General features: G+C 36.1%; 2 protein-coding genes across 2 annotated transcripts in view; one reads left to right on the top strand and one right to left on the bottom strand.

Annotated features, from left to right (window-relative positions):
* LOC306868757 (nucleolar transcription factor 1-like) overlaps window positions 1-16,161 on the top strand; it is a 967,110-nt gene that overhangs the window by 875,133 nt on the left and 75,816 nt on the right. The gene's annotated exons all lie outside the window — the stretch shown is intronic.
* The window catches only part of ngfra (nerve growth factor receptor a (TNFR superfamily, member 16)), a 46,038-nt gene that overhangs the window by 7,886 nt on the left and 21,991 nt on the right, over window positions 1-16,161 (bottom strand). The window contains exons 4-5 of the mRNA XM_079415104.1: window positions 4,301-4,523; window positions 3,138-3,334 (exon numbers count right to left, since the gene is read on the bottom strand). Coding sequence (XP_079271230.1) covers window positions 3,138-3,334; window positions 4,301-4,523 — 420 coding nt within the window. The remainder of the gene's footprint in view (window positions 1-3,137; window positions 3,335-4,300; window positions 4,524-16,161) is intronic.

Genomic DNA, 16,161 nt, shown 5'->3' with positions numbered 1-16,161 from the left:
TAATTGTATTCAAAAGTGCACAGATACATCAATTAAAAATACTTCTAAACATAATTTAAAATGATAAAATAAAAACAAATGTTTATTATGTACTGTATTAGGAGACAGATGCTGTAATGGAAGATCCAAACGCAAAACATTGATCACTAAGTGTGGGCACTGAGGACTGAAGCTATAGAGAGAGACCCTTGCCACTAATTTGTTTACAACTGGTGCCTGTGTGTTTACAGTAGCCATGTTTGAGAAGAAAGGAGGGATTGCCAGAAAAACCTGATGGAAAAATCACACCTGTTCTGGATGACATTGTTGCATTATGTGTGTGAATGCATGTGTGTATATGTGTGTGTTTAGACTGACAGAATTTGCCACTGTGATCCAGGCAGTGAAGAGAAAGGGAGAAAACACATTTTGATGAGAAGATAAATCACATAGAAATAAACTAAAAGGCATGTGGATGATCCTTATTCATCCTCCTTTTGTTGTACTGCTTAAAATATATATATAGATGTGTGTGTGTGTGTGTGTGTGTGTGTGTGTGTGTGTGCGCGTGTGTGCATGTGTGTGTGTGCGTGTGTGTGTGTTACTGTATTTACCATTATATTCTAGTAAATAATTACTTTATTTTACAGTAATAAAAAATAATAATAATAATAATAAATCTTAAAAGTAAAATGGTCAGATTTGACACGGTAATGAGAACTTTGGGAGGACATGCTTAAATGTGATGTCACAACGCAAACAATCTTATGATTATCTCAATGCAAATGTGACCTGGATGTGTTTTGTTTGTTTCCTGGGCCTCTGTGATGGTGTTGTTTCAATGGTCTGCTTCACATTCCTGACACTCTTGTTTTTGTTTTCCTCTTTCTTTGCAAAGGTTGCACCCCCCCCCCCACCCCCCAAACCAACACTATTCACCACCCAGCTCCCATGATGCACTGCTGCACCCTCTCAAGAACGTCATAAGTCTCATCTCCAAAACTCAAGACTGTCTTTTTCTCCCTCGTCTAAATCGTGGCTGAACTCAATAGTCTGATAATCTCTTTCATAAATGTCTGTAGGCTGATGTCCTTCTTGCTTTCTTTTTCTTTCATTCTTTCTTTCTTTCTGTCTTTCGAAGCGGACTGATGTATGCATGACAGGTTAATATAATGCCCTTGGCTCACAGAACCATTTTCAATTAATGCAAATGAAAATGCTACTACTTATTTATTCATTGAGAAGGTGCTTTTATCCATAGTGATTCACTCAGGCCAGTACTTTCTCTCTTTCTCCCTCTCTCTCTCTCACACACACACACACACAGTTGTATGGAATATTAGATATTTGACATTTTAATATTTAATAAACTGTTCTAAGTACTAGCCTCTCTTTGTAAACAGACTATACTGATGCCATTATTATGATCTTTCGTTTCTCTCTTCTGTGGTATTTGCAGGCCTTAGTCGCAAAGAAGAAATATGTGATAAATTCTTCCTCAAAAGCACCAGTTAAAGGATTAGTTCACTATCTATTTTTAGCCAGAATAAAAATTTCCTAATAATTTACTCGCCTCCATGTCATCCAAGATGTTCATGTCTTTCTTTCTTCAGTCAAAAAGGAATTAAACTGCTGATTTTTTTCTGAACAGAGGAGAATGACACTATTTCGACAAACTGTTTCCCATCTAAATAGTGTAAAGCTTTTATAAAGCCACCCGGCTTTATATCAAGCTGATGTAAAGCTGCTTTGACACAATTTGCATTGTTAAAAGCGCTATACAAATAATAGTGACTTGACTTAAATGAAGGATTTTGAGGAAAACATTCCAGGATTTTTCTCCATATAGTGGACTTCAATGGGGATCAATGTGTTAAAAGTCCAAATTGCATTTTCAATGCAGCTTCAAAGGGCTCTACGGCATTTCTGGTTAAAAACCAGTCAATATGCTGTTCAGGGGGCCCAGAAAGCATAGCGTTTAAAAAGTATATAAATTATTATTTATTTATTTTTTAGAAAATGGCTGATTATTTCACTAGATAAGACCCTTATTTCTCGGCTGGGATCATGTAGCTGCATTTGAAGCTGCACTGAAACTGCAATTAGGACCTTCAACCCATTGATCCCCATTGAAGCCCACTATATGGAGAAAAATCCTAGAATGTTTTCCTCAAAAACCTTACTTTCTTTTCGGCTGATTAAAATCAACATCTTGGATGACATGGGTAAACTATCACAAAATTTTTATTCTGGAAGTGAACTATTCCTTTAATTATTTAGTGTTTTAAAGGTTTTTTTCTGAGATTGTTGTCTCAGAAAGACAACATATGTTATTAAAGACAACATATACCATATCGTTTTAGATATTTTATGCTCTTGCATTGCTGGATTTTCTTTGCCTTTCTTTCTTTTTTTCCTCTCTGAGCAAGGCAAGATGAATAGAGTGTTTGGGAAATCTGTTTTGCAACAATTGTTATTATCTGCAGTTCCTATAGGATCCACTATTGGCGCAAAAGTTACACTTGACCTTTAAATGTATGTCCTTTTTTTTGTGTGTGCTGAATCAATTTCATCAAGTGATATGCATACATTTAATGCTCTTCCAACTGAGAACATTTGTCCCCAGTGAAGATGTTTGACATCCTTCCCTGCACTTTGCGGCAGGTTGAATCAACATGACCACTTTATTTGAACTGTTACCATCTTGTGGTCTTTTAAATATTATTGAACTGCACACAAGCGATTTAGAGATTTCCCTGGAATGTATGAAAGAACTTCTTGGGTTTATTTTCAGGGTTTGTGCGTGTATATCTAGGCAGTTCTCGACTTGTGTGATCCTTTTAAGATCTGAATGATAAACGTGTCAACTGTGTCATCCACACCCAGCCTTACATGGAAAAGCCAAGTGTATAAGATAGTGGAATGTAAAAAAAAAGATATGAGAGCGAATGGAGAGATGAGACAGGGAGAGAGAGACACTAAAGGTACACAGAAGAGAAGTGAGAAGTATGGGAGTATATTAGTATGTAAAATACACAGTGCAAAGCGACATTGGCTCAACCAATAGCTTGCGCTAGAGGACAATGTGTTTGAAACTAACTTTCTGTTATAAATGACAATAATCCTCTTCAAGCCCTGTCTTTAGCTCATGATCTTACCGATCTGCTCTGCTGCATGCAGCTGTGTGTGAGCCTGCGCCTGCGTCTGTGTCTGCGCTTGCTGCTCCTGCAGACTCTGGCTGTCCACTGAGATGCCGCTGTCACTGTGCAGCTTCTCTCCCTCTGGAGATGGTGTCTGATTGGCTGTGGCTGCGCGATTATTAGCTGCCTGTTTATTCTGCTTGCAGCTGTTCCACCTGGAAGGCACAGATGCACATGTACAGTACAAATGAATATAATGAGTGAGAGGGAAGCATCACTGGCTTTCTATTTCAACAACAAACATGTTTGCACAGTGGTGTTTTAATATGCCTAAATATGTCTAAAGATGTCTCTATGACTATTTTTCTTAATGTAATTTAATTTAATTTGTTTTAATACTTTAATTTATAGTTTGTTCAAGTTCAAGTTTGTTTATTTGTATAGCGCTTTTTATGATACAAATCGTTGCAAAGCAACTCTACAGGAAATTAAGTTTCCACAATATATTTACATATTGCAGAAACGTAATATATTTAACTTATGGCAAAATTTGGTAATTCTGTATGTTGTCTGAGCGTTGGCATCCTCTGTCCTCTGATATTAAGTTAATATAAATACCATATCACATACAGTAATGTAATAAAGTAATTATTAATAATAATTAGCTGAAACAATCATCTAAAAATTACTTAACCCTTGTGCTATGCTGAAAATTCTTTACCTGATTTGATGTTCCCAGTCAAAAATTACAGGCTGATAACACTTTACTTAAAGCCTTTATGTATAATGCATTATAAAGCATTATTTAAATCGTTATTAAAGCATATAATGCATTATAATTATTCATAATGTGCATTGTAATACATTATATCTTGTCGTAAATAAGTACAACTGAATTTAAGATCCATAGTATAAGTATATATAGCGGGAAGTTGTTATGCCCCGTGTGAGTAAACTCACTAAATTTCAGCACAATGTCATAACATTAACTAGCATTTTCAGGAAAAAGAATATTCTCTCCAAGTCAAAATGACTGGAACGCAGCATGAGGGTTCATCTAAAAATCCAGGATAAATACAAATTAAGACCAGGCCTGAATTATTCACCGCCTATCACTGTCCTCAATCATTTCAATTTGTTCTTACATCTTTATTTTAAGTTTTTTCCTCTCTGTCGCTCACCTCTTGAAGATGATGTAAGCCAGGAGGCCGACTACGACCGCTGCAAGGATGGGGCAGTAGATGGGAATCAGGTTCTCGTTTAGCCCTCTGCCAATGAAATGAGGGGAGCTGGGTTTGGGTGTGGTGGCATCCCCTCCGGGGTTGGGGCTCCACAAATGGTTCGGATCAGTGACAAACGAACTGGAATCACTAGTGGACGCGGGATACGTAGGATTCAAAGGATCTAGAAAAGAAAGAGAGACAGTCACACATGCATTAGCTCTGAATGACTGGACGTTGATGCAAACTGATGGCGAAAACTTCTGCAATCTGCTGTTACATCCAAACAGAATTCACACTATTTATGTCATTTAAAATGCAAATGGGATATTGAACTGAACCTAGTGAGACCGTTAGTAGAGGTTGTGAAATTGACCAATGGCTGTCTGGATGGTGTTATATGATATATAGCCTTTTTCACCCACTAAAGGCACTATTTGTCTTTTTATCTTTCTTCCTCTCTCTATTGATTTGATGCATAATTTATACAAAGGCAACCCCCCATAAACTCCTTCCAGCTCCTAATAGAGCACAGCAGTGGCCATCTGCTTTTTTAGAGGCCTTTGTGCCGAAAGTATTTTCCTATTCATTTTCTCTATAATCATTAAAACCCAAATGAACCAGCTCTGAGATTAATTACATTACAAACTTTTGCTTTAAATCGAAGTACTTAAAACTATTAATAATACATTACTCATCCAGTGAAGCTTTGCAAATGATGGTGCAATATAAAGCTATTGATTTTAAGTCATAAATTCAGTAAGTTTGAATATAAAGCTAAATAAATATCTCTATGGAGGAAATAAATAAATGGCTTTTACTTATAGAACCCAACTGTTGCACTTATACACACACACACACACACAACTTTTCGTTGTTTTACTGTTGAACTCTTCACTCTTTCTCAAGAAAAGAGTCCAGAGATTGTTATGGTTCATATCTTTCATGACTGTAAAATTGGTGGTGACAGGGTTCGAGCTGGCTCAACAGGAGGTCTTCACGTTGCCATGATTGTCTAAAACATTCTCATCTGAACTATTCCAGAGCGGCCATATTGAGCAGTGCTGAAACAGAGAACCTTTTTGCAAGAACTTTGGTTTGATTTACAAGAAGCTCCAGCTAAAGAAGGAAATAAAGTTGAAGGTGCCGTTTAAAAACCAGCTCTTTTGATTAACATGCAACATTTAGGATTTGGAAATTGCTGTTAATCTCGCCTTTGATCTCACCACAGTATGAAAATTCAGCTTAAGCTGACTATTGACCAGCCACTATGTTCTAAAGCCACAAATCATCTAAAAGTGATTCCAGCGATATCATTATAGGTGTGGTATGGACTTCTCTATAGCACACAAGAACACAAAACTATATTAAAAAAATGTAAAAGATGTGAGTGGTGAAAATTACATGATCTAGGAACTTTATACAGTGTAAAGACTGAAAGGCTATCCCTCACAGCCTTGTTTTCATCTGTATCAAAGGGGTCATGAACTGAGAAATCAATTCCCTTCATCTTTTGACATATGAGAGATCATTACTATAAAAACGTCCTGTAAGTTTCAAAACTTTGTTGTTAGTCTAACAATATAACCGCTTATATTGAAGGCAGTCAGCAAAATGACAGCTTGTGGAATGTGTAACTCTACGATGTAACAGTGTGGATAAGCACTGCCTCTGCAGAAGAAGATCAACACCTGCTTCTACATCAATGCCTGTTTAGCCCCACCCACTGATTCATGCATTTAGTAGGTGAATGACAAGAGCGGCAAGCAAAGCTTTACTCAGAAACCAAACGATATACTCTATTTTACTTTACTTCAGTAAAAGCTTGGTCCTTTGTTCACTTTATTTTACCATGGATTCAGGCACAATTCGACACAGGATGTCCAGAAAGATTAAAACTAAAAGATAATGTTTTGCCGACTATATTGGATCCGACAGTAATGTCACAACCCAAAAGTGAGTAACTGCTTTTATTACATGGTAACTTTTGCTTTGTCTGTTATTACAGATCATTTGATATGTACTGTGTATTTGTGCATTTTTAACCTCAATCACAGCAGCGTCCATCTGTGAAGAATGTGGGCTGTCAAACATACACAACTATTAGCCAATCATAGCAGTAAATTATGTTTTTTGATGTAAAAATCTTGATAACTTTAGAAGTGGACCTCAGAGAACAGTAAAAAATAAAAAAAAAGGCAGTCCATGACCCGTTTGTATTCAGTATGACGTCTAACCTGATTAAGGTCTCGTCTATTATTAAAACTTAATAGTTATTGTTATCATTATAGTTATCGTCCTTGGTGTGAACCAGCTAGAAACCAGCTACTCTGTTCCACAGCTACTAGCTTGTTGTTTTTGTTTCATTTTATAGTCTATGAAGTGTAGGTAAAATATGAGTCATGTTTGAATATTAAAGTCATAATGAAAGTGACTTAGTTATGAGCTGTTTAACTATTAATTAAAGAACATTGTTTTCTAGATTGGTTTGCAGACACGCAGACACAGTCTTCTTATCTTTGGCACACCTTTCAAACTTGTGGGCATCTAAAGATGTGCAGCAGCCCTCTTTCTTTTCTTTATCAGTCTCTTTCACTTGCTGTCAGTCTTCTCAAGACCTCCCCCAGCCCGTCTCCTCCCTCTTTCTTGAAGGAAACATTCATTTGTTTTCTGAACGAGTATGCACTAAAAGGTAAACGATTTTTGAAAGCGCTCTCTCTTTTTCTTTCTCTGGCTCTCTGATTGAAAACAGAGTATGTGAAATTGCGATATGTGGATGTGTTTTCAGCCTGACTGAGCTTGAAGCCTGAGTGAAAACGAGGCTTTTCTTTTTTGGATGAAGGCTGTAAAACTCACCCAAGCCAAAGGTTAACAATTTAAAATTCTTCTCTTTTTACTTTAAACATTTTTCTTCTTAAGTGGGCGTTTTCGAGACGAGGTGCCAAGTGTGAAGTGCTTGTTAACCCTCAGCTGGGTGCCGTATTTAATGAGGAGTCTTTATTCTCCTCGTCTCACAGTGCTGTTTTTTGTAAAGGATTTTAATGCTTATCTGGCAACCCTTTTCAAGTTTGTTATAATGGCTCTCTTTATCTAACAGAAAACACTCTCGAAAGACTGTCACACACACAGCAATCCTTATTCTCTCCTCATGTGTATGTGTGTGTGTGTGTGTGTATGTGTGTTTTTGGGAGTGTGGGAGTGGGTGATAGACAGGAGGGGGAACGATAAGAGCCAGATGGGTGTGTGTGTGTGTGTGTGAACGATGGATGGCTAAATGAACAGAAGCTTTGCTGTTAAGTGCTCTGATTAGCTGCAGTAATTACACTAGCAGGAGGCATTAACACACGTACGCTCACACATTTATTAATCTGTCTTAAGGATTTGTTATTTAAAATATATATAAATAGAGAAGTTCTTAAAAATTTGAGGCTATTTATTTACCTATGCATGTTTGTGTTTTATCATTTATATTTTTTTAATTTAGACTTAATTTCCATTTTATTTTAACTAAATTTACAATTTAGTTTAGGTTTTGTTAATTTTGTTAATTTTGCCATAGTTAGTTCTAGTTTTATAATATGCCAAGTAAAATTGATTTGTATTTTATTTTGATCCGAGTTATGAAACTGTATTTTTAATTCGTTTTTTTAGTTTTATTTTAGTTAACAAAAAAGTTTTTCATAGTTTCAGTTTTTGTTTTATTTAATGAGAACAACGCTGAGTATGCAATTCTGGTCGCCATATAACCATTACTACCCATAAGATCTCATTCCATGTTGACATAAAATCAGTTTTTGTGCAGCAAAAAATTAACATTCTAGATAGAAAAGCACACCTCCCTCCATGCACAGCTCTCCCAGAACAGGAGACACGGGCCAATAATAATGCATTTATATTTATGCATTTAGCAGACGCTTTTATCCAAAGCGACTTACATTGCATTCAAGTTACAGTTTTTACATTTTATCAGCTCTTTAATGCTTTACATTTCTTGAAATAAGCATTTCTGATTATTCAAGTTCTCTCTCTCAGTCTTTATTTGCTTGTTGCTCATGGTTTCTCAACAAAATTCATGAAAATGATGTATGAGAATTACATTGCTAACACCATAGAATAACATAGTTCTAATAGCTGGGCACACAATAACACTAAAGGCATTAAAGAACTTTCTAATCTCTTAAATAACAGATTGGAGATTAAAATAATAGTATGTGTCTCATTTTAAATAACCATGAAAAACTGAGAGTAAAATGGATCTCTAGTAAGAAATGTGATTTTTTTTTTTTTGCATTCGGGCACAGTTTTTTTCTCTATATAGTGTTGATACGGTATCTAGTAAAATGAAAAAGTTTAATCTGGCTAGCCTGTGTAGAGCACCTTCAGTGTGTATTTGTGTTTGTACTCTGGAGAGCATCAGAGGTTTCTCTTTACAATGTGTTTTTGGCAGCGTTGAGCAATGTTGCCAATCACAGACATATCTGTGGATCTCTTGAACAATTACATGCATTTAAGTCAGAATCCACTCAATATGGCTCAAATATGTTTTTTTGTTTAATGTAGAGTTTTGCACACTCCTTTCATTATAACAAAGTGTAGACACGATATAAGAGATTCATTGTGTAGTGCAGAGAGCTTGATTGATTATAAGGGAACTGTGTGAGATCACTGTGAAATAAGATGAGTGACAGATTTGAGTGGTTATAAAGGGAGAAGGCTCTTTAGGCTGTTTTGTCCATTCAGAATTTTAATAAAATTAAAATAGTTTTTCATACTGCTATAAGTACCAGAGGAATCCCACAGCAAATGAATCTGCATTTAAACCTGGGGTTCACTTTCGAAATTGTAATGATTGATATAGTGATTGATAACCATATAGAAATAGAAGGGACAAAAATGTGAAATGTTAAAATAGATTATTAACTCTTTCCCCGTGACAAAAAAATAAAGAATGCTTGAAGATAGATTAAAGCTGATTTTTTTTTCTCATAAATTAGAGGCTCTGCTCTTTATTTTGATGTTTTGCATGATCAGATAGGGTAAACGTACCCATTAAGCACACTTCCATTTTTGAGATCAGATTATGAAAACAAAATGTAATTTATTATCCTACTTGATGTCTTAACCAGTTGATATGTTTGTTACTATATACCTCCTATAATTTCAGGTCAATCAGATCATAATATATGAGACACTGAGATATGGGTCTCCATGTGTTCACACTGTCTAGCGGCCATTTTGAAAGCTGTCTAAAATCTTTCACCAAAAGAGTAGCCCCTGAAATGTGCACTTTGTAGATGTTTAAGCCTTTATTTGGGGCAAGTTTCACTACTTATTGTAAAATAATACATATTATAACCTGGAACATGGATGTGGGAAATAATTACATTAGATCCAAAAGATAGTTTTAGCAACACAGCGCAGATGCTAACAGAACACAGTTAGCTGACTAGCTGTACAAGATTGTGTGATACACTAACATATCACTTCACAGGCTTTACTGTTTGTTCTTTTACATCCATAATATTAGAAATTGACAGTTTATTGCTGGTCTGTTGTTTTACACTGCTGTCATTTTTAAGGTGAGCTTAAAGGGTACACTACTATGAAAATCATACAGCTTCAGTGTGACATCAATAAGAAAAGGTATAATTTCATAGATATTGTTAATAATAGTTGTTCATATTAAAATATTTATGAACTTAATACATGACCTTTAGACTATTTATTTAGCACAATCCTGGCATTTTAATTAATATTACATGAAATGTATTAAAAATTGTTGCTGCTCCAATTAAGCTCAGTGTGTTCTCTTTAAGCTCTTCCACGTTGAACGTCTATGTAAATACTTCATAAACAGACTTTAAATATTAACTGATGGTCGTCACGTTAAGTTAATCGATTTTCTATGGAATCAGTCGACTCAAATCTGCAGACTGGCTCTGATCTTTGGCAACTAGCATCAACTTCTCCTGACTGTAAATCTGTGGAAAATCAGGGCAAAAATCATGTAGTGTATTCCAGCCTTAAGAGACTTTAGATAAATTAACAGCCATTTAAAAAGAGGTTTATAATGAGGCTAATTTCTGTGTTCATCCCCATGAATGAAATGTTTTATTAGTTTGTTTTATTTGATTTTTGAATGTGTTACTTAGCTGAATGTAGACTAGTCTAGATGTTGATATGTGCTCAGATAACACTTCATTATGAATATATAACTGATCGACTTGAATGCCTGTTGCTTGATTCTAGTGTTTTGTTTTGTTTTTTTTGTGATTGACTTTGTACCTTCAAAAAAGATATATTTTTACAATTATTCTTAAAGAAATGTCCTTAAAATAAACAAGATTTTTTAATAAAACATGATGTGAGCACAATGGGAACAGGGGTGTGCTTAAAGGGTACAAAAATGTACCCATTAAGCACAGCCAGACTTTTTGAATTTAATGATGTATATCTTAATTGAAATGCTTTTGTCATTAATCTTTTATACTGAAATCAATATCCTGTGCTCTAAAAATGTCTCAGTGTAGATTTTGGTGAGCTTAATAGGTATTCATACAACAAAATATTTTGGGGGCCATGAAAATTTAGTGAAAATTATCAAAAACAGTGACGGTGGCTGGCAACTTTTTTGAAAAACACTAATGGGGAAAGAGTTAAGGCTAGAGCACCCTTAGTGATTTGATTCTGGAACCCGGTCTGTGCTGATTAGAGATAGACGTAATAGTTCACATAACCACAAGTTCATTGTGGCAAATGTGGTCCAAATGTACTCACGCTACTGTGACTGTGACTGCGTTTATTACTAGCACAAAAAGTGTATGTTAGGCTAAATTTGGAACGATCTTATCTCTCTTATCTGATTAACTTTAATGAAGCAAAATGTCTAATGTTAATTTATACAATGACTTTTAGAGAAGTTGTTCAGAAAATCTAAACCCGATGGTAAACCACTTACTAATCACTAAATCTAATCACCTTACAAGCAAAAAGTTTGCTTCAAGAATAAAAATAAGGCTGTTGATAGTTTCAGATATAGTTTCTTTCAACAGAAAGGGCAATCTGTGTTTTTACATCTCTCTATATGAAGCATAGACTTTATTCAATCCACAACAAGTCAAATATATTATTGAAAAATGGCTATACACTCTTCCAGACTAGGGTGAAGTCATTATTTATATTAACAATGTGATGTGAGACGAATATAGTGCGCTTCTTTTATAATGTACGACCACCCTTGAACTTATTCTTCTGTATCTTGCAACCAACATTAATATTCTCTTAATATTCAACATTTATAAATTAACAAATACATAAATACTTTTTCTCAAGAGGTGAAATGAAATGTCAGTCAACTGCCAGCAGCGAATGAAAATTTTGTGTGGCCAATCAGATGTCAGGGGTGTCAAGGGACGCCCATCTGACTCCCCAACATGGAAAATAGTGGGTTTATATAAATCGTAACCATTCATATCGGTATTGTTACTGTTACCTCAAAGTAAAATTATTTTAGTAATTAGAGTATTGCTCAAATAAAATATCAATATTTGATTAAAAACTTTAAATGAAAGTTAGAAATATCGCATGGGCTACTAACTGAAATAAGTTTATGACGAACTAAAATTACTAAACTGAAATTTCAAAAATTCATGGGCCTATAAAAATATATAAAAATAAAACTAATAAAATAACAGACGTACATGGAATTACTAAAACCTTTAAACAAAAGCATAAAATCATAATATACATAATACTAAAATAACACTAGTGCATGATGAGTCATATCAAATATGAACAGTGTTTTCTTTCGAACAATGAGTTAGGATGTGACAAAACAATAATGCTTGGAGTGGGAAATGAAACCCGGAGTGGAGTTGGAGCAGAACAGCTATGCAATTCTTCGGGAGGAGAGGAGAACTTTTGCTGTCGCTCCTCTCTCACACACTCTGATATGTATCTGTATGTATGTGTGTGTGTGTGAGTGTGTGTGAGATGCAGTAGCTGCGATAGAGGTCACAGATTGAAACCCGAGAGTAAGAAACTCCAGCGGCCTTATCGATCCAACAAAGGAAAGAGCTCAGCACATCTCTCTTTCTGTCACACACAGACACATGCCACTTAAGTCCATATGTGCTACAGGAAATGAATCATGGACCACCAGCGTGGAGAGAGATGGTCATTCAGGCATGTGTGCATTTGACTCCTACTGTGGTCATTCTCATGAAAGAGCTTGTTTTTAATGTGCCACCCTCATCAAAGGGCACAGAAATGACTGACCCACCAGAGAGATAGACATGAAAGGGTCAGAGATACACAGACAGCGAGCGAGATGGAGAGAGAGAGGCAGGAAAGGTCACATATAAGGTCATTTTAAGGATGATAATGTGGTGCTCGCAGAGGGTGGTCATCTGTTCAGAAATACACAAGGACCTCTATGACTGTGTGTGTGTGTGTGTGTAACAGGGCAGAACAAGACTGCTCTGTGCTGTAACCGTACACACAAAAAAAAGGATGATCATATTATCTTCAGGACAGTGTTGGGGGAGATATTTTGAAACTGTAGCTTCCAATTATACAAGCTAATAATAAAGTAGTTGAATTACAGTCAAATGAAAAAGTAGCTTAGTTTTCTACACTACAAGTTAATAACAAAAAATAGTTATGACAAAGCTGATTTTTTTTCCTTTAGAAATCATTCAAATATGCTGATTTGGTGCTCACAAAACATTTTTAGTATTATCAGTATTGAAAACAGTTGCGCTGCTTAATATGTTTGTGGAAAGTGTGATACATTTTTTTCAGGATGTCAAAAAAACAGTTAATAATACCATTACAAATGTTGTGTCCTTGCTGAGTACATTTTGTGATTTCTTTCAAAAATCAAATCTTACCGACCCCAAACTTTCTTGATTTTTTTTTAATGTAGATTCTTTCCTAAATGAAAGTAGGCAAAAAGCAAAGACAAAAGAAAAAACACACTGATTTGATAAGTTACTCTCCAACATTGTTAACGGAAGCACAACACTAGCCGTCACATTTCAGCTCTTTGCCCATTTTTTCTTTTTGTGTCATTTGTGTCTCTTCTCTTCTCCTCACAGGAAAGAGGCTGATGAGAACCAGTGAAGCTGAACATGTGTGTGTGTGTGTGTGTACATGTTTATGTGGTTTATGAGGACACAAATTTGTATAATGACATGGGTATGACAGAGGTATTACAATATGAAGGTGGTTTATGAGGACACTGCCTATGTCCCCGTAATTCAAAAGGCTTAAAAAACATACTAAATGGTGTTTTTTTGAAAATCTAAAAATGCACAAAGTCTCCTGTGAGGGCTAAGTTTAGGTGTAGGGTTGGTGTAGGGCAATAACACACACAGTTTGTTCAGTATAAAAACCATTACGCCTATGGAGAGTCCCAATAAACTACAAAAACCAACGTGTGTGTGTGTGTGTGTGTGTGTGTGTGTAACTGACAGCACTTGCAGATGCTTTATGATTTAGAGGTTCCATCTGCAGAGATATCTCCTTATACTGCACACATTATGCTACCCTACATACACACAGCAGAGCACTTTAAGTCACACCTTAAACACTGTTTTAGTGAAGTGACATACTTCCAAGTATGGTGACCCATACTCGGAATTCGTGCTCTGCATTTAACCCATCCAACGTGCACACACACAGCAGTGAACACACACACACCGTGAACACACACCCGGAGCAGTGGGCAGCCATTTATGCTGCGGCGCCCGGGGAGCAGTTGGGGGTTCGGTGCCTTGCTCAAGGGCACCTCAGTCGTGGTATTGAGGGTGGAGAGAGCGCTGGACATTCACTCCCCCCACCTACAATCCCTGCCGGCCCGAGACTCGAACCCGCAACCTTTGGATTACGAGTCCGACTCTCTAACCATTAGGCCACGACTTCCCTTAAAGTCGTGGCCTAATCTTTTAGCCATTCACTTTGTAAATCAGATAAAAGCGTGTGTTTTGTTGATATTAATTCTTACTTTGATATTAATCACAATTTGGTATGTTCATAAATAAAGACTTTTAACTATGTGGCTGTTCTTCTTTCTAAACATTGATTTTTGAGGTTGCTGTTCTGGATTGCTCAAAGTTTGAGTTTGCCTATTTAGGAAACAATCAATTTTTTTTTTGTAAATTCGTTTTGTTGCTACCAGACTTGACCTTTTTGTTGTCTGGGATGCATCAGGACACATTAGCATTTACACAAGAAATTCTATGTGATCACATGCATTTTTCAGCTCTAAATGTGGTTTGAGTGATCCAATAACAAAGCTGTTTGGACCCCCGTTTACACCTGTAGTTAGCATTGTCCATTTGTGATCAGATTACCTGAGACAGATGTTAATCTGGGTGTGACACACACATGAACCAAAGGGCCAGGGCTGACACTAAACCCCAAACTGACAGATCCAGCCCACCCAATCCTCAGGCTTCAGACATCAGACAGTCCCACCGTCCAAGCGCTAGCACACTAATGCAATGACACGCCACATTACATGCCCTCTCCAGCCACGAAAACAGAGCTTTCTCTGTGTGTTTAGTTGAGCGTGAGTGTTAAAGAGGTAGAAAAAGGGCCATCATTTTACTTGCTGGCCACAGCCAGAGTGTCTCTTTGGTAACCACAGTCCTAACAGAAACAAACATTCACCTGGCCATGTTTTAGTTAGTTTGTGAAATATGAAGGACAATAAAAGTATCTTAGGAGACATCTTGAAGAGCTACTTGCTGATCAAGGACCTCATGAAATAATCCCAGAAGGTGCTCTTTGGTTGGGTTTGAAACAACTATTAGGAAAAAGAAGAATCCAAGGCACTTCTTCTGGTCCAAAAAAAGTTAAAAAGGCTTTATTCACATTCGAAATTCACATTTCGGCCTTCCTCAAATAGTGTGGATAATAAAGTGGACAATAAAGGACTTTGATTATATTTTATTATAATAAATAATTATATTATTCCACACTGTAAACTAAAGGTATGAAAATTAATTTGTGCCTGTATAAGTGCAATTTTTTAATAGTAGATAAAGCTGATTTGTGATTTTTGTTTTATTTCGATGTTTTATTTTGTAATTGTGTGAAGTTTTTTCTATTGTTAGTGTCTATGTAGCAACATGGAGTCTACACAATTCTCACAATTTGATTGTTATATTATATTATGTTATTATTTATTCTGATAATAAATTAATATTATCAATAATTTTTAAAGAAAAATCTGCAATTGTAGCACAACTAGTGGCACAACATTGAACTGCAGCAGTCTTTATCTCTATATATTTATTTTTTTATTTTATTTTATTTTACTTGTTATGAAAGCCATAAAGCCAGATTAGGTTTACAGGGATTTCTCTCTCTCTCTCTCTCTCTCTCTCTCTCTCTCTCTCTCTCTCTTTTAAGGAGGTATAAGAACATCTAATACCTGTTGTAAAATCACTGTGATCCAAATGCCTACTTTTATATATCTTGGAACCTGAGGTGTGTATGTGTACATGTGTGTTTGCATGTGTCACTGGGTTTGACCTTTTGGACTGTTGTGACCTCTATAACTACAGGGCTTTGCCCAGAGTATCCACACTTTGACCTTTAAACTGCAAGGCCACAAGCAGACACATCCGGAAATGACCCAGACTGATCCTTAAACACATGGAGGAAAGCAAACATTATGACTGAGACTGGGAGAATTTAGCTGTTAGGAAGCGTGTGAGAGAAATCAGGCTCAATCACGTCGCATACAGCCAAACAAGTTGCTTGTGGTGTTCATGCAGTTGTCCATGACTGACCACAAGTTACAAACACTACAA

Source organism: Barbus barbus (genome assembly GCF_936440315.1).
Source record: "Barbus barbus genome assembly, chromosome: 4".
NCBI lineage: Eukaryota > Metazoa > Chordata > Actinopteri > Cypriniformes > Cyprinidae > Barbus > Barbus barbus.
Note: the sequence above shows the minus strand (reverse complement) of the source record. Positions and strands in the feature narration are given on the sequence as shown.